This window comes from Anabrus simplex, chromosome 2, assembly GCF_040414725.1.
Source record: "Anabrus simplex isolate iqAnaSimp1 chromosome 2, ASM4041472v1, whole genome shotgun sequence".
Taxonomy (NCBI): domain Eukaryota; kingdom Metazoa; phylum Arthropoda; class Insecta; order Orthoptera; family Tettigoniidae; genus Anabrus; species Anabrus simplex.
The window spans coordinates 646,970,801-646,996,220 of record NC_090266.1 but is presented as its reverse complement, the minus strand read 5'-3'; the positions used below and the strand labels follow the sequence as shown (position 1 = coordinate 646,996,220).

Below are 25,420 nucleotides of genomic sequence, written 5' to 3'. Positions count from 1 at the left end.
CTTCTCAATACTAAGAAATCATTTGATGTTTTACAAAAACATTACAATGATATTAATAGGTACTAGTTTCGGTCCACTGTGGACCATCATCAGCCTAGCCAAATTATAACAGTAAAAGACATAGTGATAAAATAAAGTAAAATAATGTGGAGAAATGAGAGAGGATCTAGAAGGATGGGATGGTGGTGGAATGACAGATAAAACTGAAAAACTGTATATGCGAATTATGATAAAAGTAACAGAAGTGTTCACATTGACAAGTAAAATCTTTGTGAAGTCACGTATAAACTCTTGATGAGATAGTCTTTGGTTGACAGTTGCTCCTGTGTTGCACAATTAAAATTTATAACTGTGTATATGCTTCTAGAAAGTTCTAGATGTGAGTTCCACTTTAGCGTAGAGGGAAGAGTTGTCCAATGAGACCAGCATAAGATTAAAAGTTGACAAAGTTGGACATGTTCTGTGGTGGAATGAAAAGCTTGCTGTGTTAAACAGAAGTAGTCTCAGTTCAATCGGAACCCCAATGAACCTGGGGAAAGAAGTTAGTATTAACGCGAGTAATCAAATAGAGAACAAGCGAGGCACCGGAAAATATAAACGATAACTCACCTTGTGCTGCGTGGAACAAACTTGTTGTGTTGAATGCAACTTACGGAGTGAGCATAGCGCGGAGTAGATCAGCGGGAGAGGGGGTAGGTGAATACGGAGGTGAGGAATGACGTAAGTGGTGGAGGGTGGGAGGGATGGGAAAGGTTCAAGGCGGGGTGGACGGGAGAGGAAGTGATGGTGTTTGTATTGGCGGGGGACCCTTAATTGACTTAAAGAAAGAGTTTTGAACGACCGATTTGTTTTTTTTCTGTACTAAGTAATGAAAAGGTCAAATAAAATATTGGGTTTCTCAGTTATTTCGTTAAGGTTGTAGTTGGCATTAAAGTATTGATCCAAATGAATGTAAAAGTTCTCAATTATATTGAGTAGAGGTCCTTTCTTAGCTATTTTGAGAATGTCCATGTCTGTTTCGATATTTGTGAATTTGTGGTTATAGTCGACCATGTGTTGGCCGATAGCTGAGAATTTGATATATCTGACTGCATTGAAATGTTCCAAATATCTAATGTTGAAGCTCCTGCCGGTTTGCCCCACATAAGAAATATTAGAACATGTATTACATTTAATCCTGTAGACACCTGATTTTGTGTACCTATTTATTTTATTAATATGTGATGTGTTATGTAAGATTTGTGTGTTGTAGTTGTTGGTTTTAAAGGCTATTTTCATACCTTATATCTTTAAAACATTGGTGATCTTGTGAATTCCATTGACGTAAGTGAAAATGGAAAAAGAGTCATCATGGAAGTGAGTCGACAAGTCCCTGGCAGTCCTCTGGACGCAGCTGACACCAAATCGTTTGAAGAGCGGCCGCCAATGCTGGTCTGTTCGTGGGTGCAGGATCCATGGCACGGAGCCTGCGTTCCAGGACATCCCAGATATGCTCGATAGGGTTCATATCGGGTCTCCTGGGTGGCCGTGGCAGTCGTTGGACCTCCGCTGCATGTTCCTGGAACCATTCCCGGGCGACGTGGGAGTGATGGGGCAGCGCGTTATCATCTTGAAACACCGCAGAACCGTCTGGGCGCTGGAAGGCCAAAAATGGGTGGAGATGGTCTCCGAGCAGCTCAACATACCGCGTACCATTCAAAGTCTCTTCCAGAACAACTAGGGGGCCCATTCCATACCAGGAAAATGTACCCCAGACCATAACAGAGACACCAGCGCCCTGGACCACACCTTCGAGGCAGGTGGGATCCATCGCTTCATGTGGTCTGTGCCATACACGGTGCCTCCCATCGGCATGGTGCAGTTGAAATCGTGATTCATCTGACCATAACACATTATGCCATCGTTCCAGTGTCCATCCCTGGTGACAAATGAGCGTCGCTGTGCCCGATGACATTGGGTTAACAGTGGCATCCGTGTGCGGCGCCGGCTCCCATACCCCATAGAACCCATGTTCCTACGGATTGTCCACTGGGAGACATGTCTAGCACGGCCTGTGTTGAATTGAGCCGTGATCTGTTGCACGGTTGCCCGTCTGTCGCTATTAACAATCCGCCTCAGATGTCGCCGGTCATGGTCATCGAGGGTGGCTGGACGGCCAGTCGTTCATCTGTTGTGGACGGTGACACCCGCATTCAACAATTCACGATGCTCCCTGGATATGGTTGATCGTGTGAAGCCGAATTCCCGCACCACTTCCGAAATTGCACTTCCCATCCGTCGGGCACCGACCACCATACCCCGTTCGAACGGTGTCAGCTCACGACGACGTTCCATGTTACACCTGTCACATGCACAGTCACTGCTTACAAGGTCTCCTATATAACTGCCGCTGGCACAGGGGGCATGTGGTGCGCAGACAACACACCTGCGCATCAGTGCTCCGCTATCCCATGACATTTGCTCAGTCTGTGTATATTATAGTGCAATATCATCATGTACCATAATTTCATTAACATTCATCTCTGCAGGTGTGATGTGTTTTAAATTGTTTTAAGATTGTGTGTTTGCCTGATTTGACACACTGGCTGATGATGACACGACATAAGTGCCGAAACCAGTACCTTATGTGATTAATTCACACTAATAAATGACATTGCATTGAATAGGTGGACCCCTAATCATTTTAATTTTAATTATTGTAATCCCACTTCAATACGAATCACGATTAAATTTTTAAATATCAAGGAAAAGGATATGGAAAGCAATCAAGGGAACTAATGAAAGCAACAGACAAAAATTCTTCCAGTTGTGCCCAGACTCCAGTGGGGAGAACAGATTGGTTTTTTTTGTTTTGTTTTTTTTTTTGTTAGGGGCTTTACGTCGCACCGACACAGATAGGTCTTATGGCAACGATGGGATAGGAAAGGCCTAGGAGTTGGAAGGAAGCGGCCATGGCCCTAATTAAGGTACAGCCCCAGCATTTGCCTGGTGTGAAAATGGGAAACCACGGAAAACCATTTTCAGGGCTGCCGATAGTGGGATTCGAACCTACTATCTCCCGGATGCAAGTTCACAGCCGCGCGCCTCTACACGCACGGCCAACTCGCCCGGTCAGATTGGTTTAGAAACCAAACTGGACTAAAACTGTCTCCACTTATATTTATAATGGTTATGGATGAAATTCTAAAAGGAAACGAAGGCAACATATGGAGAGGATATGAAAATATTGTTGTTAGAATCAATTCGTTTTTACATCGCACCAACACACAGATAGGTCTTATGGCGACAATGGGATAGGAAAGGCCTAGGAGTGGGAAGGAAGCGGCCGTGGTTTTAATTAAGGTACAGCCCCAGCATTTGCTTGGTGTGAAAATGGGGAAACCACAGAAAACCATCTTCAGGGCTGCTGACAGTGGGGGATCGAACCTACTATCTCCCGGATGCAAGCTCAAACGTGCGCGCTCCTAACAGCATGGCCAATTCACCCGGTAATATTTTTGTTTGCAGAGGACATAGTGATATGAGGAGTCAACAATACAGAAGTGCAAATCCAAGTAGAGGCTTTAAATGACAATATTGAGAAATATGGCATGAAAATCAGTAAGGAGAAGAGCAAAACAGCGGTGATGAAAAGAAGAGAAGGAAAAGGAATCATTAGTATAAGGGGACAAAACCTTGAAGTTGTTGAATGCTTCAAGTATATGGGAAGTGGAATAATGCAGGATGCAAGTTTGGTTAGGGAGATTAGCAGAAGGGTACAAGTGGGGAAACACGTTCTACCAGAATGTAAGGAATCTGCTGTGGAACAGAATGGTTCTTATGAAGTGTAAAGACATAATGTACATAATGTAATATTAATGTATCCATCAGGGACTTGGACTTTGACAGCAAGAGATGAAAGTAAAATTCAAGCCAGCGAGATGAAATTCCTTAGGAGTATGGTAGGAAAGACAAGGAGAGACAGAGTAAGAAATGTTCAGCTCAGAAAAGAAATAGGGGTGGAAAAACTGAGTGATAGGATGGAGAAGAATAAATTGAGATGGTCTGGACATATGAGGATGGAGGAGGAAAGGATACCAAAACACATGTTGGAGGCTAAGATACAAGGAAAGAGGCCAAAAGGGAGGTTAAGAGCAGGATGACACTGTCAACAACAGTATAAGAAAAAGAATACAACTATTGAAGAGGAGTGGTGGAAGGAGAGGCAACGGTGGAAAAAGGCCATCGACATCCCAACCTGCTAGGAGCTGGACAAGAGGAAATGAAAATGATGACAATTTTTGTTTGTCAGAAGAACACACAGATGAAGAGACCTATATCACAGTGAGAAGACCAATCAACTTTTAGGGGATTCTGTTCAGAAATAGAAGTACAAGGCCTATAAGGTTCAGTCAACACCATCACTAGAAGATCCTTCACCTGCGCAATCATTATTTAGTTACTGTTTCCTCAGTAAAAAGTAACCGTCTAATTTCTTCATAATGTTGTGAAAAAAATAAACATGTCACTATAATCACTTGCACTCACACATCACATCAGCAACAATTATGTCATTCTGAAACCAATATCACTAGTTTATTTCACTCTCCGTCTGAAGTTCTGAACTTGTCACATCATGTCATCCATTGTTCGCAAAGCCCTGTGCTGTTGGTTCCAGTTTCCAGCTTAACTGTACACTTTCTCCACATGTCCACACTTCCTCTCACTCAACTCCTTGGCAGTAAAGGTAAGGGTAAAACCCATTCACTTAGAATCCAAAGACCATGCAGAGGTCTTATAATAACATTATTGGCTTTACATCCCACTAACTAATTTTACGGTTTTTGGAGATGCTGAGGTCCAGAAAGTTTGTCCCGAAGGAGTTCTTTTACGTATCAGTAAATCTACCGACATACCGACACGAGGCTGACATATCTGAGCACCTTCAAATACCACCAAACTGAGCCAGGATCGAACCTGCCAAGTTGGGGTCAGAAGGCCAGTGCCTTAATGGTCTGAGCCACTCAGCCCAGCCAGATGTCTTATAATACCCTTTTCATCTTTTGATAGTGATGTATGGAAACTACCTATGACCTGCGATGTCTTAACAACTGCAAAATACAACAGAGACTGAACAGGTCCAAGCTCATTGTAATACGGTATTTATGAATAATGAAAGAATCAACATAGTTCAAATAAAACAAAACCCACCTAAAATCTTCATCTACATGGTTGCCACAATTAATCACAAGTTCCGGATCTTGAGATTTTCCAATTTTTGTTTAAGGTGTTTTGTTTTTAAACAAAATAAGAGGAAGTTACTGATTCATACAAGCACTGAAATGAGTCCCATTGTAAGGGGCCAAAAGCTGCCAAATGTGCACTCTATAATTTGGCATTCAAATCAGATTTCTTTTTATAAAGAAGTATTATTTCACTTTTGAGCTGTAAAGACTTAATTCTTGATTGAGTTTTTCATGCCCAATTTGTGTTCTTGAACTTCTTATGATTAAACTTTAGAAATGTAGGGGTTAAGTTTTCTAGTAAACATTGTTTTTACCAATTTTTGCTACTCTAACTTTAAGACTGGGATAGTGATTCACTCTTTCGCCTGGTTGACTGTATCATTGTAAAAAATTTCATATCAGTTTCACAATTTACTCACAATTCTTGAATATTAGTTCTTAAAAGAATTTGTATTTATATGTCCAATTGAACACTATACAAAGCATGCTTTTTAAGTACCGTTTTTAAATATGGCCGCTTGGCCATCATATAATATGATGATATAGATCTATATCATCTGATGGCCAAGCAGGCATCAATTTTTGGTAGTGGGACAAAGTCTCTCGTAGTGCATTGGCACTGCTGGTGGCTACAATTAGCCTACGCAGTGGCCTCCACGGTATGCACTAGCCAGTGTCTTGGTAGGTGTGATAGGTACCAACTGATGAGCCCAGCCTAGCACACGGGGGCGAAACGCTGGCAACCAGGAATGAGTTAGCTGGAAAATTGATAATGTCCAATAACGGACCATTTATATTGGTATTATAAATTTACTCATTCGGAACAAATATTTCTGATTCCCTATGGGAATCAACATCTATATCACAGAATGTGAAGTATGCGCTGTGATTCGATTTTTAAATGGAAAAAGTGTGAAAGCTGTTGAAATTCATCAGCAGATTAGTGAAGTGTATGGAGAACACACTACAAGCAAAGGGTAAGGTAAGGTAAGGGTGTATTCTGCCCAAAGGCAGGTCCGAACCTCCGCAGAGGTATGCCTGAGCCGGAGTTTACGTACGGTAGAGTGGCCAGCTCCTTTCCGCTCCTCCATTCCCTTACCCCCCACCAACAGCGTGGCAACCCATCCAAATCTTGACCACACCCAATGTTGCTTAACGTCTGAGATCTCATGGGATCTGGTGTTTCAACACAGCTACGGCAGTTGGCTACGAGCAAAGGAATGGTAAGAAAATGGGTTAGAGCATTTAAAGAAGGCCGTACTAATGTCCACAACGAGAAACATAGTAGACAACAGTCTGTCAATACTGAAGAATTGGTGCTGCAAAATGTTGATGCAAAGGTTCAAGGAAACAGTTGCTTTACGATTTCGTTATTAAGTTATGAGTTGCCTGAAATTTCAAGGAGTGCTCTTTATGAAATTGTGTCAGGACGTTTAGATTACCAGAAGTTGTGCTTAATGACTGTGCGACCTCACATGGCTAATCGAACCCGAGACCTCATTGCTTAATTTGGTTGGGGACAACTTGATCATTCTCCATATAGTCGTGACCTAGTGTCTAGTGACTACCCCTTGTTCTTGCGCCTGAAAGAGCATTTACGAAGTCAACACCACGAAGATGATGATTAACTAAAACAACTGCGCTGAAGTGGCTGGCACATCAGATGGCAGATTTCTATGTGGATGGAATTCAGAAGCTGGCTTCATAACATGACAAGTGCCTTAATATGCCTGGAACTTACGTTGAGAAGTAGTTTAAGGTACAGGCTTACAAGTAAAAAAAGAATTGTTTAAAACAATGCATTACTTCTTTTTCTATACCAAAATGGTACTTACTTAAAATACACGCCTTGTACATTAGTCTAAACAATAATAATAATGGTGTATGGCCTCCGGAGAGGCCTGGTGTGGGTCTTTTCCTCGTATATGGCCTGTTAAGTCTAAACACTAAAACTGAGTTTGAATTTAGTCATACAAGAAATTACACATGTTTCAACCCTTATTGGGCCATCTTCAGGTAATTATAAACATTGAAAAGACAATTTAAAAGCTACACAAATGTATAAAATACAACAGAAATGGTGACTGATGGGAAACCATGGATACGTAAAAAGTTTTTTTTTTTTTTTTTTTAAAACTTGTAGTGTCTGTCTTACAACTAGTGGCGTTAAATAACACAGTGTTCTATTCTGTGTTATAATATAATGTCTGTATGGCTGGCAAATGGACAAAAGATATGCCCTGACTGCAATACGAGATCTCATTATTAATAATAAAATCACCAACAGCTGATAATTACAGCAACCATTATCATTAACATCATCAACTGTTGACAACTACATATGTTGCTGTAATTATCAGCAGTGGATGATTTTGTTATTGATAATGAGACCTAAGATTTATCAACAATGACGTGTTGTGCCTTAAATGCTGAAATTTTCAGCATGAACAGACCTCAGATCAAACTCACTGACTAGCTGATATCTGACAAAAACTTATCAAAACTCCCCAAGGTGACCAGTTCTAGAAATGCAATGTGGCATGCAATGAAAAATGACTTCATAATCCTGAGAAGAGAAAGCAGCGAGTACCTCATGGTCAAGAACCTCAATCAGAAATCCATGAAGGATATTCAGTGTTGATTTTTAAAGCTCATTCCAAATTACTCCCAAAATCATGCAATTAGTATTGAATTCTATCATGAGGAATTAAGTTTTCAGATGACATTACACCGCGTTAATCAACAGAAGCATGCTCTACCGCAGCAAGACAAATCTCCAGCATACTGAATAAAATTAATCAAACTGAAAATCCAGGAATTAGATGGAACAGAACTGCTATCTTGTTCAGCATACAGCCCAAATGCTGCACCTTCTGACCATGTTTTTTTTTTTTTTTTTCAATCCTCTTTAAAGATCGTGAGTTGATAATCTTGAAGACATAAGAAATGCTTGTACAGTTTTCTGCTTCCAGTTTCAAGGACTGGTATTGCCAACAAGGTCAGATACCGGCAGAGAAATGGTGGCAGTAACAGAAATCTCTTAAGTCTGTTACCTGGTAATTACTCAATGAAATATACAGCCACTTGCTCTCTACCACTGCAGTAGTGTAACCCTAATGCTTATTAAAATTGCTTTAATCCTAGCTTAAGACAAAAAAAAGGACAATCAAAATGCTCACTGAATTCATGGTGAGAAAGAATATCTGTAAGATTGAATGTAATAAAACACATAATGTAGGGCAAAACTGAACTCACCTCGTCAGAAAAATACAGCAACCCAATTCCGACAGGAATGAACGCCACACCAATTACAAAGAAGGTGGGCAACACAGTGCCAGCAGTGAGGATTGGCTGCCATGCTGGTAGACGCTGTTGCTTAAATGCACTATCTGAAAAATAGGAAATAATTCTTCCTAACATGTCCATACAAAATTAAACGAGGTAACAACTCATAAGCCATTTAAATGACAACTATTGAAGTATTTTCCGTTTTAGTCCTGAATTTGGAATATTATTGTACAATGCAAAAGGAGTCCCTCGCCTGTCAAATGGGAGTGGGACTCCATTACTCCCATAGGTCCGAGGCTTGCTTAAAATGTTCTGAGCTCGGCTAGGTTACCTAGGAGAATAATGGACTCTGCTATGGACGGTAAGAGAAGTAGAGGGAGACCAAGACGACGATGGTTAGCCTCGGTTTCTAACGATTTAAAGACAAGAGGTATGGAACTAAATGAGGCCACAACACTAGCTGCAAATCGAGGATTGTGGCGACGTTTAGTAAATTCTCAGAGGCTTGCAGACTGAACTCTGAAAGGCATAACAGTCTATAATGATAATGTATGTATGTATGTATGTATGTATGTATGTATGTATGTATGTATGCAAAAGATATCTATTTTAATTATAACTTTGTTAAACATCCCTTCCAATGGTATAGATTTTAAGTGGCAGAATTTTGCACTAAAAGAGATTCTTTAACATGACGGCACATTTACTGATACAGGTCTCCCTTGCATTTAAGTACTCATAAATGTAAATATAGTGCAGAGAAAAACCTTCAACCTTATCCCTGGACATAGAAAGAGAACACACAGCCAAGTGTGCCATGCAACCAGTCGTATGTTTAGTCAAAGATTATTCCTTCGAAAGTGTGACACTGCTAAAACAGAATTGAAAATGCTCAACAATAACGTAATGAAGGGTGACGGCTAAGAATGATCATAGTCCATTTTTTGACTAAATTGAGTTGGCAGTGGCATCGTGTAGCTGAATACAGACAGAATGCAAGGTAAAACCCTCTAGACCAAGAAAGATCACAGTCTTGCAGTAATTAACGTCAAAAGATATGGGGTAACAGCTAATAGCGATCAAGGTCCACACGCTGCCGAGCAATACTGATCAAGGTCTGTATGGCTCCCCTCCACTCCGCCATTATGAGGCACAGCGTTAGCTGGTCAGTTCACAAAGTACCGTTGCAATAGTAGCGTCAAGCTCAGTGTTTTCTTTGTTATTGTACTTTGCTGTCATACGTAATAATTATGCTGAGTGATATTAGTGACAGAGACAAAGGACAGGCAAACAGTGAGCAACATAGTGCAAATAAAAGAAAAAAGACAGACAAGATGAGTGATGTTATGAAGAAATTACATTCTACAACACATGAGACTGGAGAAGACTAAGTGTTCCCGGTTTAAGTGCTTCGAAATAATTTCTTCCGAAGAATGGAAACGTATCATCTCCCATTTCAATGAACTAGGGGACTATAATGCGCCGAGTCAATATTTGAGTGGACTTGTTACTGTTGTTCCTGTTCAGCGGCAGCGGAACAAAAAGGATGAATGTGAGGCAAGTTTCCACAGCTCCTCTTACTGTTATCGTGTTAGGGCATGTGTAGATGACACACTACAAGATGTTAGTGTTTACTACATTTTTATCTCTGCATGGTATTTCAAATCACCACGCTCAAACTATTAAGAAATATTTGACACAATATGGTGAAGCTAAAACAGATGGCCGAGGAAAACATAGCAACAGACCTAATAAATTATCCAATGAAACTCAATCTAAAGTTACAGGTTTCATCAGATCACTTCGAGGTAGAAAATCCCACTATTCCTTACATGATACTTCTCGATTGTACCTGTCTGAGGAACTAGATGTAGCCAAAGTTCATAGGATGTATAATGAGTTCAACAAGGACAACCAAGTAGGTTAAACAACGTTCCACCAAATTTTTGTGGGTAATTTTAACATAACTTTTGGTTACCCACGAAAAGACTCATACAGTACTTGTGATATGAATAAAGCGCCGATTTCAGAGTTGGCAGCAAATGTAGCTACTTGTCAGTATGAAGGAACTAAACAATCATTGTGTAACGAACTGAAAAATAAAGAGAATGAACAGGAAAATCACTTGGTGCAAAGTGAAAAGTTTTAATTTGTGAAAAGGAAGTACTGGAAGGCATCAAGGAAGCGTGTAGAACTGGAGGCGATAATAATGGACTTTCAGAAGAACCTACTTACACCGAATATTACAACAAGTGATGTTTATTATCACCGCCAACTTAACTTCATTTCATTCAATATTCATGTTTTGTCAGACTCTACAACAGTTCTTTATATATAATTTATTAAACACATTGTGTACAAGGTATTAATTAATTAAACGAAATTAGCATCATTTGCATAGTGTGACAAAGTCAATGCCCTGTCTTTGCACTCAATGATATGATACGTGTTGCATGGTCCTCCACATATGGTGCACTGACATCTGTCGGTGGGACTGTGGTATCCCTTGGTTGAACATATTCAGTGATGTAGTCTGTGGGCTGCCACTCTCGTATATAAATGGCGCAGTTGGTAGTTGGCCTTTTTCCATTCGTTGCTTGTCATCGCTGGGGTGGTGAGGAGTTCGGGATTGATGTCCCTCGCTTTCTGTCGCCTGTCTTCTAGGAATCTGGTGCTTTGTGGTGTTGGTATCAGATTATGAGCTTTCATCAGGTCTTCTGTAAAGAAGGTTGTGTCTGCCAGAATATACATTATTCTGTTTTGCGTGTATTTTGAGACACGGAGCATTATTTTCAGGTAGGCTGTTTTAATTCCCTCTAATCGCTTCAGATTCGAGTATGTGAGGCGGTTCCATATAAGCTGTATGCCGTATGAGGCAATCTTTATGTCGAATAGTCTCGGGGCTGTTATGACGAATAGTAGATTCAGTTTCTTTATCTTGAAAGTCGCCTTTATTGCTCTTACAGCTCTGTCTTCAATGTGCTTGGAAAAGGCATGTCCTGTCACTTGCAGTGCGAGTCCTAGGTACTTGTAGCTTTTGACTATTTCTAGTACTTCTTCCCCGCAAGTCAATCTATCAGTGTTCGCCAAATTTCCTCCTTTTCTGAATTTCATTATTTTTGTCTTTTCCCTATTTATAACTAAGTCATTTTCTTGGGACCACTCTTCCAATTCGTTTATGGCTTCTTGCAGGGGCTCTCTTCTTTCTGAGAGCAGGATCATGTCATCAGCGTACAACCACATCCTCACTTGTTCTGTTTGTATCCTTTGTATCACATCATGGGTAAGTACGTTAAACATAATGGGGCTTATAGGATCTCCCTGGAGTACTCCGTTTGTTTGCTGGATTCTTTTGGATTGGATTAGGCCAACGTGGATTTTGTTTGTATTTTCTCGTAGGATGCTTGCTATGAACTTAAAGATCTGACTTTCTTCGTCTAGCACAGGCTTTAGTTTTTCCAGTATTCTATCCCTGTTTACCCCGTCAAAAGCTTGTTTGTAATCAACGAATGCTGCATATGCATGGCCTTTGGGTTTAGCCAGGACTTCGCTTATGAATTGGAGTACGTGCCCCACCGCTTGTATAGTTGATCTTCCGGGAGTAAAGCCATACTGTACCCGAGGTATAACTGCCATTATGTTGTCATGGATCTTTTTAAGTAAGATGTTGTTCATTATCTTGAATGGTGCACATTCCAGGGCTAACCCTCTGTAGGATTCTGGTGTGTTCTGTGGTCCTTTCCCTTTGTAGATCACCTTGACCGTTGATTCTCTCCATACTGCCGGAATGTCCATGATTTCTAGGCATGGTATATATCACTGATCCTTTCATCAGCTCGTTCGAGATATTGTCTGGGCCAGCTGCCTTTCGAGGTTTGCTCTTTTCAATTGCTTGCCAAACTTCGTCTTCTGTTATTCTTCCTTCTTCCGTTAGCAGGGTACTTCCTTTGGCATGGTATTGCATTTTCTTCTTCTGAAGTATATTTGTGAAGTGGTTTTCCCATATTGCCATTGAGATACTTGGGGTCACCTTGGTTCTCCGTGGCTCTAGGACTTTGTAGGGTTTTGCTTCTGCTTCTCGTATTAATTCTTCTTCTTTGGCCTGGGTATACTGTTGTTTCTTAGCCTTCAGGAGCAAGGTATATCTCGTTCTCGCGTGTACATAGTTGAGCCTTAGAGTGTCATCGTTTGTGTCTACCTTTTTCAAGTCATTCAGTTTTTCCAGGACCGGGTTCCGTGCTATGTAGCATTCACTGTCCAACCAGGGTTTGCTTTTCCTCTTTGTCGGTTTTGGGGATGCAGACTGCATCAGAGATTCAGTTAGGTTCCTCAGTGCAAGATCAATGTTGCCCCTTTCTATTGTGTTCAGTATTTCTTCCACGTTTATGTTCTGAACTAGTAGATCGGGATCTATTTTTCTTGGCGTCCATCACTGCTCATTTTGTGTGGTTCTCTCCATCGATATTATCTGGAATTCTGCTCTTACTGGGAGATGTTTCCTTATAGGTGTGCCTGCTGACTCTGTGGTGGTAGTTATGGTTTTGAGCTTTAGGTCGTTTCCGCGGTAGAATACAAGGTCTATAGTCCTCAAGCCGTTGTGGGAGATGTATGTTTTATCCTGTGCTTCGTTGCTGAGGATGAAGCCTTCCTCTTCCAGTAGTTCAAATAGTGCCTCTGATTTGTTATTCGGTCTGTCTATTCAGCAATTTAGATCTCCTGCCAGCAGGGTTGGAATCTCTGGGTCAGTTTCGTTCAGTGCAGTCATTACGATTTCTATCACTTCGTCTGCTGAGCACTGGGGTCTTATATAGATTCCTACGATTTGAAGAATTTTTAATTGTGCTATTACAGTGTTTTCTTTTGTCTCTATGTGAACTGCTTGTCCTAGTGCTGGATTGTAGTAGCACGAGACTCCACCTGATGGTCTTCCTTTTGGCCCGGCTTTGGCCAGGGCATGTGCGGCGTGGAAACCATGTATGTTCCAAGGTTCTTGTACAAGGGTTTCGCAGAAAATCAGAATGTCATTACTGGATATTATGTCGTCTGGTAAAATATTGAGAAGAGATTTTAGTCCTTCCATGTTCCATAACGTGATTTTGACGTCACTCTTCTTCTTTGATCGTAGTCAATGGCGAAATTGATACGGTCGGAAGATTACTCCTTTAGGCCATAATTCCTCCCTCTCAACTTCGTGTTTGATGCGTTCGTCGACTGCAAGTTTGAAGCATTCTTGCTCCGGCCAAAACAAGAATTACACAGTTTTGCGCTTCCTGCATTACACTGTCCACAAGAAAAACTTTTTTGACAGTGTGAAAGTTGTGTTCCCGATACGCGGGCATTCGTTTATGGAGAGTGACAAGGATATGAGCCTTGTTAATCAAAAATCCTACAATGAAACACCAAATGACCGGAGGGATGTGCTTAAAAACAGTCAAATCAAACCTTCACCTTTCAAAGTATTTTTTTGCTATTTTGCCTTATGTCGCACCAACACAGATAGGTCTTATGGCGACAATGGGATAGGAAAGGCCTAGGAATGGGAAGGAAGCAGCCGTGGCCTTAGTTACGGTACAGCCCCAGCATTTGCCTGGTGTGAAAATGAGAAACAACGGAAAACCATCTTCAGGACTGCCGACAGTGAGATTCAAACCCACTATCTCAAGGATGCAAGCTCACAGCTACACGCTCCTAACCGCACGGCCAACTCGCCCGGTACCTTTCAAAGTAATCAACTGCGCTACTGAAGTCAACTTTCAAGCCTGGACAGAGTTTCTTTCAGGGATGTATATTCTGAAATGCCCTGGGCCCTGTTTCATAAAACATCTTTCACTAATATTATTGGTTTCTTACCAATAATATTAACTAATAATATTAGTATTATGTTTCATAAAATTATTAGTTAATAATATTAGTTATTAGTTTATGAGTCAAAATTATTAGTAGATGTTCCTAATAATATTCGTAAATTGTTTCATAGACAACATGACTAATAAAAGTTACTCGTATTATTAGGATTATTTCCATGAGTGTATTTTGACTCATAATTCATATTAGTGAAACCAAAGTGAGCGGTATTTTAATATTTTGGCATAAAATCATGAAGATCACTGAAATGGTCGACTCTGATTCAAATAGTAATAAGGAACGAGTGTAGGTATTCACCGTTCAATAAATGTTACGTCAAAAACAGCCTGTACTGACATGTAACAAACATATGAATACCGGTACAATGTTAGATTTAGGTTAGATTACATAACTTTTGAGTATTTGCTTGATAGGATTGGTAGGTAATAGAACGTTCCACTGCAAGGAATGAAGCATAACCTTAAAATAGCAGCTTTGGATTGCACTCCACCGGTTGGTAGTGATACACAGTATCATTGTGTTTTTCTAGTGCAGTTTTGCTCGGACACTCCAAGTATCTTTTAAAATCTTGGCTTATATCACCAGTAAACAAAGTTGATGCTGGTGATGATTATTGTTTTAAGAGGAAGTAGGCTACAACTAGGCAACCATCATCTATAATAACACTAATCAGATAGAAAAATGGAAAGGATCCGACATTTTGAAAATGAAGGTATCGGCTAAAGAAAGAGAAGGGCCATGAAGGGCATCAAAATGAAAGACTCTCTCGGTCTCGCAACCTAATACTGTCATGGTCGGAAAAGAACACGAGTTGAACAAGGGAGGTCAGAAGGTTAGATGAAAATGAGCCTGGCAGAAGTAAGTTGAAGCAATGGCAGGACTCATCTCAGTGCCCCATGTTTGCCAACACACACTCCCAAGTTGAGAGCCCTGGGACCCCTTTTAGTCGCCTCTTAAGACAGGCAGGGGATACCGTTTCTGTTATTCTACCGCCCCCACCAACAGGGGTAGTAAACAAAGATTTTGCTAGTCCATTTCAACAGAGATTTTTAAGAGCACATGAAATGAAAAAGTAAAAGGAACAAGGAGAGTTATAGTCTGCAAAAGGCTGCAAATAGTTGACGCTTTAACTCCATCACTTTCCGCAAAGAAATTTTCTTCTCTCACATTATTTTCACTTCTTTTATCCATTTTCACATGTATTGAAGTCACAACAATGAAAATATCAAGTGAGCCTTTTGAACATGTGGATTAATAGTCGCTTGTAGTCAAGCATTAGCCTACTGCTCAGAACAAACTCAAACCAAGAACATACGCAACAGACCGATTCTAACCTCCATTTGTATCAGCTGACTAATGAACTAATATTATTAGCGAAGATATTTTATTAGTCATGGGTAAATCTTTATGAAACAGAATTTGGTTAACTAATAATTATTTTTATGAGTTCTAATATTATTAGCTAATATTATTAGTTAGTTTTATGAAACAGGGCCCTGTGCATATCAGGCCAATGAGAGTAATGAAAATTGACAAAAAACATCCAATCTTCATTTTTCACAAGAGTAATTATTGTGGAAGTTACAATCAAGCTGTTGTGGTTCCTAAGAGAGACACAAAGAAAAAGAAGAGAAGTACAGATCCCGGTGAACTGAAGAATTTGTAGAGTGGACCATTACCAACCATTTAACACGGGTTTTGGTCAATCCCGATGCTCAGGCATTTTACCAGGAGGCATTAGTTCCTGACAATGTGCAGAGAGAAAGTGACAGTGATGTGGAGTTTGTGGACGATCCCCCCTGTGTTTAATGGGCAAAACAGATCAATGTCCTGTATTTGTTTATAATAAAATCCATTTTTTCTTTTTTGTTCAGTGTACATTTCAACTATTTCATTTACATAATGCCTAATATAATAAGTTATGCTTCGCAATGAGTTCAATTATTATGTTCCTCTCAATATTATAATATTACATAATCGACATGAAAGACAAAATTTCAATTTCTGAAAAATAAACAATGTAACTATGATCCTTCTTAGCCGTCACCCTTCGTATGTCAAATTTAGCAGGTACTACAAAAGTTTTATTTCTTTCAATATTCTTCCAATTAAATCTAGACGTGCTAGTTGCTTTACGTCGCAACGACACAGATAGGTCTTATAGTGACAATGGGACAGGGAAGGGCTAGGAGTGGGAAGGAAGTGGCCATGGCCTTAAGGTACAGCCCCAGCATTTACCTGGTGTGAAAATGGGAAACCACGGAAAACCATATTCAGGGCTGCCGACAGTGGGGTTTGAACCTACTATCTCCCGAATACTGGATACTGGCTGCACTTAAGCGACTGCAGCTATCGAGCTCAGTCTAGACATGTGAGGAGCAACCAATCAAAACATATAATATCAAACTCAATTTTGTCCAGAGGTGGACAAAATTGAGTTTGATGCAGTTTCAGGCAGTATTTTTTGTGCTCTATATTTTACTATCCTTTCATAAAATGCATTAAATGTAATAAATGTAGCCTACTCTGGACAATAATATTCTGCCTATAACAAATTATTGTACGGAACCAGTTTTTTCAAAGTAACCTTAGTCTTTATTGAATTCCTTCAGGCAGATAGTCATTTTATGCTTTTCTAAGTAGGTTCTGTAAATTTGAAGTGACAAAGTCTAATTTTGTAAGTTATAATTTTAAGGTATGAAAATTAATGTGAACTAATGATGAAAAAAATACAGTAAACTCAACAAAACATATAATGTCCTATAAAATTGATCAAAACACATATTGTCCAAAATGTAAATTAACTTTCTATTATCCCAAATAAATTATTGACTTCTTGCAACATGACATCTAATTCAGTATCCCAATAAGAAACTAACTGTGAAAACTGCATTATACTTTATGTAATACTTTAGAAGCTACCAGTTTTTCACTTCTCCTGAAAAATTTGTATTATGGAGATTACATGTTTTGATTTGTTGCTTCCACTGATCTCTATACATAGAGATCAGTGGTTGCTTCTCATGTGATAGGATACCAATTGTAGAGATTAATAAATCAAATTAAAACATATACTGTAGATAGAAACATGAAAAGGAACACACACAGTATGAACACAATGCCAAATCAACGTGGAAAGAGGGAACAATATAACATGGAGATGTGGACAAGCATGAAGACACAAAAAGGACAAGGACAGTCTCCACGTCTTCCTACTTTCCCACAAAAACAAAGTAGTGTATCTTCTCTCATAATTCATAAACACTCTAGGCAAGTCATCTGGCCAGAAAATGAGTTCTTTCCCCATACTCTAAATTACACGAGAATATACAGTCATTTCTCTTATCCTTGCAGCAACCTGCACTCGCTAACATGTTCGACATTCTATAGAACCATTATGAACAATGCGCGAGACATGAGGGTTTTCAATACACACTGTATAGACACAGATACATGTTGCCGTTGTCACCTAGCATGTCTTAATAACATATCTTGATGTTCAGAGCATGTCCGTAATTTCGGCATTGTTTGTTTTGCTGCATACTGAGTATGTATTCCTGGTTGCCAGCGTTTCGCCCTCGTGTGCTAGGTTGGGCTCATCAGTTGGTACCTAGCAAGCAGGCATTAATTTTTGGTAAAGAGACCAAGTCTCTCATAGTGCATTGCCACTGCCAGTGGCTCCAAATAGCCTACACAGTGGCCTCCACGGTATGCACTAGCCAGCGTCTTGGTATGTGTGCTAGGTACCAACTGATGAGCCCAACCTAGCACACGAGGGCGAAACGCTGGCAACCAAGAATGAGTTAGCTGGAAAATTTATAATGTCCAATAATGGACCATTTATATAGGTATTATAAATTTACTCATTCGGGACAAATATTTCAGATTCCCTATGGGAATCAAGATCTATACCATCTGATAGCCAAGCAGGCATTAATTTTTGGTAAAGAGACAATGTCTCTCATAGTGCATTGGCACTGCCGGTGGCTCCAAATAGCCCACGCAGTGGCCTCCACGGTATGCACTAGCCAGCGTATTGGTAGGTGTGCTAGGTACCAACTGATGAACCCAACCTAGCACACGAGGGCAAAACGCTGACAACCAGGAATGAGTTAGCTGGAAAATTTATAATGTCCAATAATGGACCATTTATATTGGTATTACAGATAGGTGTTACGGCGACAATGAGAGAGGAAAGGGCTCGGGCTGTACCTTAATTAAGGCCATGGCCGCTTCCTTTCCATTCCTAGGCCTATCCTATCCCATCGTCGCCATAAGACATATCTGTGTCAGTGTGATGTACAATAAATAGAAAAAAATATTGGTTTTACGTCCCCCTAACATTCCAGTACAGTATTTGGTTGATTTCTTAATATAATGGGCATAGAAGATAACCTCAACACAGATGCGAGGTCATGACCACTTCGTGGCTGTTTTCTTCGACTTAGAAATGCCTATGACACCACATGGCGATATGGCAACCCTTCAGTCCTCTATCAGTGGAAATTCCAAGGTAACTTGCCAGTTTTTTTTGTTTTTTTTTAATTTTAATACTTGCAGTCCTTATCAGTTCTCATGTCATTATCTTGCTGGGTAATTTGCTCAGCGCAAACACTTTTCTTGGAATATACCTGCAATGTAAGATTATTTAGTGACAAACTCTGATACATTATAAACAACACACTAGTGCGCCAATAATCATACAAGTGGCAATGTGTAATTAACGAGTTGGTCACACCAAGCCATGTAGGTGGCAGCAATATAGACATTCTCGCTGAAAACCGCGAGCTGTCCGGTAACGGCTATTAAAGTATAGTATTTGTCCGCACACACTACACAGATGCAATAGCAGCGGTGACTAATGAGCCGTGAATCAGCCTACTGTATCGATTCAGTAACGTGAACAGAATCAAATTAATCGATTCAGTAGCGTGAACGGAATCAAATTAATCGATTCAGTAAAATGAATCGAATATCCCATCATAAGTCCCCAGGCATTTGCCAAAACAGACAGGCCTGCCTACAGAACTTACGCACGCATCCGCGGTCATGCCTTGCTACTACATGCTAGTATGCTGTTAGAATAAAAAACTTTTTCATAACTTACCGAGGATGTACAAAACAGTTGACCTTAATAAACATCACTAATATGACACAAAATGAGGAACTATCATGCAGCTCACAATTGAACATTTCTTAAGAAAACAACACATTATTTAGGTAGGGAGCTGCATCATTTGGATAGCAGATTAGATGTAAAGCAAATGCACAAAATGTTCTAAACGCAATATCCAGGTGAAAATGTCAAGTACAAATTTGTTTTGAAGTATTTTCGGTAACTTGAGATTTGGACGACCACAAATTGACGCTTGTTCGAAATGTGAAGAATTGTCAGCAATGATACATACTTCACATCTTTCTGAATCTGTCAAGAGAGCTGCAGTTGCAGAACTAACAGTTCATCATAGAAGATCAAAGAAATTTTAAAGAAGAATAGATGAAGTATCAGCTCACTGGAGGGAGGAAGACAATGCCGTAGGATTAATGTTTGATTATATGCAAAATTTACCCCTGCCGAACATCCCTGTTCAGGAAATTTTCTACATGTGACAGCTCTGGGTCAATGCATTCGGTATACACAATCTACAAACAAGTCACTCCCATTATTGTGTGTATCATGAGGGTAAGGCAAAAAAGGTGCTAATGAAGTGTGACCTTTCATTTATCATTCATTACATTCAAAAATACACCCCAGAAAATGTGACAGAGCTATATCTGTTAATATGTAGGCGTTATATAAGAAACTAGAACAGACTCAAGATTTAAGAACCAAAGTAAACAATAACAATGTCATAGTAACAAAAGCCAACAAAGGCAACACTACAGTCCTAATAAATAAACAAGATTATATTAAAAAAACAGAAGAGTTCTTTTCCGATGAAACTTACTCTACGATCGCCAAAGACAGCATCATGAAAACCCAACGCAATCTAAAAACACTTCTTAAAAATTCACCATTTTATTTAATGAACAAGAATATCAGAAACTCATTAATATGAATCCTAAATTACCCACTGCCAGATCTCTGCGAAAGATACATAAAAAAGATGTCCCTATTAGTCCCATCATCAACAATAGAAATTGTCCAACTTATAAAACCTCACAATTCCTTCACAAATTTCTTAAAAAATACTTTAAATTCCACAATGAACACAACATAAAAAAACTCATTCGACCTCTGAGAAACTTTAAGTAAATTCAATTTGCAACCTTATTACACAATGGTTTCATTTGACATCACTAATATGTACTCGAACATTCCGGTCAATGAAACTATAGAAATTATAAAAAACAATCTTTCTAATCACAGTACCTTAAGTTTAATAGAAATAGATGAATTAATAAAATTAGCAAGTTTTGTTCTGCGCAATTAACTATTTTACCTTTAATAACAAGATATACAAACAAGAAGGTCTAGCCATGGGAGACTCCACCTCCGGGATACTCGCCTACATTTACATAGACAACCTTGATCATAACACAATAGTAAAAAACATTAACGGACTGTGTCTTTGGCTTCGCTACGTCGATAACACACTGGCAATAATTGATAATGGAAGCAACAATAGTGATGATATCCTAACTTATTTAAACAATATAGATAATTGTGTTAGGTTCACTAAAGAAGACGAAAACAATAGTTCAATCAACTTTTTAGATATCACATTCATCTCAGACAAATTTGATTTCCAAACCTATAGAAAGCCTTCCTTTACCCCAGTAACAATAAAACATAGTTCTTTACACCCACAATCACATAAACAGGCCTCATTTTAGTTTAGTGCATGAAGCGTTAAAAATTCCTCTTTTGACTGTTAATCTAAAGAAAGAAACCTCATAAAAGAAACTGCCAGCTTTAATGGATACAATCCCTTAATCATCACTAAAATAATCAACAAGATGAAACTGAAATTAGCCACAAACTTTTCTCCAATAGAAACCAATAAACCAAAATATGCAACCTTCACATACACTAATCCAATTATACATCAAGTTACCAATCCCTTAAAAAATGCATAAAATCAAAATTGCTTTCAAGACTCGAAATTCAAATCAAAATTTGTTTTTCAATCATAACACAGTTAATTCGATCAACAACAAATATTCTGGTTCTGGCACTTGAATGTGCTGAATGCAATTTTTCTTACGTGGGTCAAACTGGGAGAAGCTTTTGAACTAGATATGTTGAGCACTACAATGCTCAAAAACATAAATTCTCAGCAATGAGCAACCATATGAAAGATTCAGGACACAATTTCACCACAATTGAGCGCGATCTTCAAATTTAAAAAAGAATTGATAAAGGTAGACTCATGACCGAGTTCGAAAACCTTTACATTTTTGGACTAGAAATACAATACAAATCAAAACTTAAATGATCCAAGAGATAATAAAAGCCCTCCTGATGAACAGATACTAATCCTATTCCATAAGTTAAATATTCAAGATAAATAAATTCTTTGAAGTTTTTAAGACCATAACAATAAGCACTCCCATTAGGCTGACAAATTCATCACGCCCCTCTTCCCCACCTGATGCTAGCAACTCCTCCCCATGCGCAACCCACAAGCCCATAGCCCCGCCTTCTCAAGTTCACTCCCCTCCACTAAGACTACACACTTATAATACGAGAAGCAGAACGTCGGCGACCGCCAGTACTCTAAAAACCCTTCACACAACAAGAACAAGGTAACATTCCAGCGGAGTTAAAGGTATGTGTCAACACCGCAGTACTTATATTTTACTCGTTTATCATCCCCTCGTTTCCTTTCATTTCTTTAATCTCGTTAACTTTAAACTTCTCCATTTTACAGAGCTTACATACATCTGACAGCGTGATATTTACAACTCGCACCACAGCCTGATTCCCCCTTTTCGACCAACAAGCTGACGTCAGAATGTCATAACAACTGCAAGACACACCAACAACATAGGAATAAAGTACAGCATAAGAAGATGGCCCAAAGACACCATAACAAATTCATCAAGTTGTCACTAATTTTAAAAGTTCAATAATAGCTTCTAACTAGAACTGCGACAAAAAGTAACTTCTATCTCTACCAAGTTGCAAGCTATAAATACTGGAACTTATATTAATTCCTCGAAATGAGAACTAATACAAGAACGTAGTATATAATTTAATATTACGTCAAAACTTCATTGCGTTGGAATGTATTTCCTCAGCAAGTCTTGTAAAATATTTTAATTTGGAGCATTACTCATCATTGTCATTTTGTACCATTTAGTTTGATGATGATGCTTGTTGTTCTAAAGTGGCCTAACATCTAGGTCATCCGCCCCTCATGGTACAAACTGAGAAAAAATGAAATGACAAATTAAAAGCCCTAAAACATCCACTGACCACAATTCAAAACATGAGAACGAAGAATGAATAAATGGATGGATATGAATTTAAAACGATCAGTGGAAGCGACCCACAGTGCCTCACATGCACAGAAGCTGGTGTAGAACAATAGTATTACTGACCAAGGGACTTCTTCTATAGCACAATACTGAATCGATGATGTGTGTAGTCGAAAGGGGTCCAAAATCCAAGTCAGTGGCCCCTCACAATAGTACATATCCCTAGGAAAGTAGAACCATGGTATTTGTCATATTGCGGTACTAATCAATAGTAGCGTACACTCGCGGTATTCCACACATTATGGTACTACTCACAGGTAATGAAATTCGCACATGTATTACCGACCTACACTGTTTCGCACACTGCGGCGCCATTTACAGGCAACGCAAACCTATGGTGTTCATCAGATAAGGGTACTAACTATAGGGACTCTTACTATCCCGTGGTGTTGCTCACACAGTGGGTACTAATCATAGGCAAGCCAGAACCATGGGTTCCCTCATCCCATGGTATCGCTCATATAGTGCTACCGATCACAGGTACTGTAAAAGCCGTCGCGCTCTCGGTTGCTACTAATCACAAACCTATTTGGTACCCAACATAGCAGTACTACGCGCAAGTAAAAGCAACCCATGGTGTTCCGCGCGTGGTGGTACTAATCACAAGCAGTTTCAAGGTTCTAATTTGATCATCCCTTGGTCGCCCCTTCTAGTCACCTCTTACGACAGGCAGGGGATACCGTGGGTGAATTCGTCTGCGTCCCCCACCCACAGGGTGTCTCCTTTAGTTTAATTAAGTCACATCTTACATTTGACTATTGCCTTGGCCATCAATATGTTAATTCTTCTCGAATCTAATCTAGTTTCTTACAAAACGCCTACATATTAAGTTGAATTATTCCTAACAATTCTTTTAATAGTCAGAGGTAGACCTCGGATTTTTAGGTGCTAAAATTTGTATTTTAGGTGCCTAAAATAGGCTCTCAAATATGTAAAAATAGGTTCTAAAAATATGTTTCAGGCAGCTTAAATTCTACGTATTTTAATAAGCACTTATCAATTCAAATTCCATTTTTATTTTTCGAAATTGATAATAACTCTAAATGCATACAACTAATAAGGCAATAACATGTTAAAACAATATTTCAGATACACAATGGTTCACCACACATTTCTGAGTCTTTATCTCTAAATAATTAAAACATTGAATTACAAGCACGTTACTGCCCGTAATTTGATGCACAGTAAATCACGAGCACTTTTTCTAGATTTTCTGTTGTGAAACTACACCGCTTGTCTGACAACACTAGCTTGTAGGCTGAGAAAGTACGCTCAACGTCAACAGAGGTTACAGGGCTGTATTTGAATTTTGGTACAAGACGTGGGGAGATATCACATTCAACGTTAGTTTTACCAATCAAAACATCAGTCTCAGCACGAAGCATTGACAGTCCTGGGTTCATCTGTAGTACTTTGTCCCGAATTCTATCCCCAGCGGAGCCTGGAGCTAAGCTGATTTTTTCTTTCACCTCTTCTATCAAATCCAATTGTTCGTAAACAGATTTCCCGGAAGACTCAAGTGCAGAAATAAGAGAGACCAGAAAAGTATAATGGGACCTGATGCAGGCAATTTCTTGAGAAATGGTTACATCCTTTACAACATTTTTGGCATCTTCATTTAGGGCGAGAACAAAACTTCTAATTGCATGAAAATGTTCACTGTAGTACACAATGGCCTGAAGCCAAGTCCCCCAGTGCATAAGGATGGGTTCTGGTGGCAGTGGAAGATCAGGTAATTCATTGCGGAACAACTGGATTCTTGTGGGAGCCTTTACAAAAATTTTCTTAGTGGAGGAGATCATCTTGTTGACTCGAAGAAATTTGGCACGTATCTGCTCAGCCATGCGATTCATAGCATGAGCAAGACAAGTGACGTGAATCAAAGCAGGGTAAAATACTTTCAGCAACTTAACAACAGCAATCATGTAGGCGGCTGCATCAGTATATATAAGAAGCACCTTATTTTCGTCCATGTTATCGGGAAAAAGCACCTTGAGACCTTTATTTACACATGAGCAACTGTCTCGTGATTGGTTTTAGTTAACTGTCTGCTGCAGATCAAATATGGCGAACACGGCGTGTCAGGATCTAATTTTCCAACTATCAAGTGGGCAATATAACGACCTAGAGTGTCAGTAGTCTCATCGACAGAGATCCAGATGTATGAGTCTCCTATATCTTCCCTTATCCGCCTGACTGTCTTCATGAAGATTGTCCAGGTAGTTTTTTCTTAAAGTTGATTCGGACAGAATGTTCAGATGACAATATTTTTGTAAAAAACTTTTGAAGGAAGGATTTTCAAGTGAGTTGAAGGGAATATTTGCCAACACAAGAGCTCTGCATAAGTCCGCATGGAATTCGTCTTTGCTTCACTTATTTAGCAATTCCGTTGTTAATAATCTTTGTTTAAGATTTGATTTTCTTTGCAGATTTTCCTGATGTTTAATCCCCTAGACATGTTGACTAAGATGTGATCGCCTTTCACTGGACACCTAGAAACAACAACAATTATAAATAGTCGCAAATATTGTGTAAACCGTGCAAGTATATAAGCCAGA

General features: G+C 39.4%; 1 protein-coding gene across 2 annotated transcripts in view; it reads right to left on the bottom strand.

Annotated features, from left to right (window-relative positions):
* LOC136864306 (cell cycle control protein 50A) overlaps positions 1–25,420 on the bottom strand; it is a 290,752-nt gene that overhangs the window by 225,993 nt on the left and 39,339 nt on the right. For both annotated transcript variants that reach the window (XR_011017824.1, XM_067141117.2), the window contains exon 2: positions 8,481–8,614. Coding sequence is in view for 1 of the 2 variants with exons in the window: in XM_067141117.2 (XP_066997218.1) it covers positions 8,481–8,614 (134 nt within the window). In the remaining variant the exon portion in view is untranslated. The remainder of the gene's footprint in view (positions 1–8,480; positions 8,615–25,420) is intronic.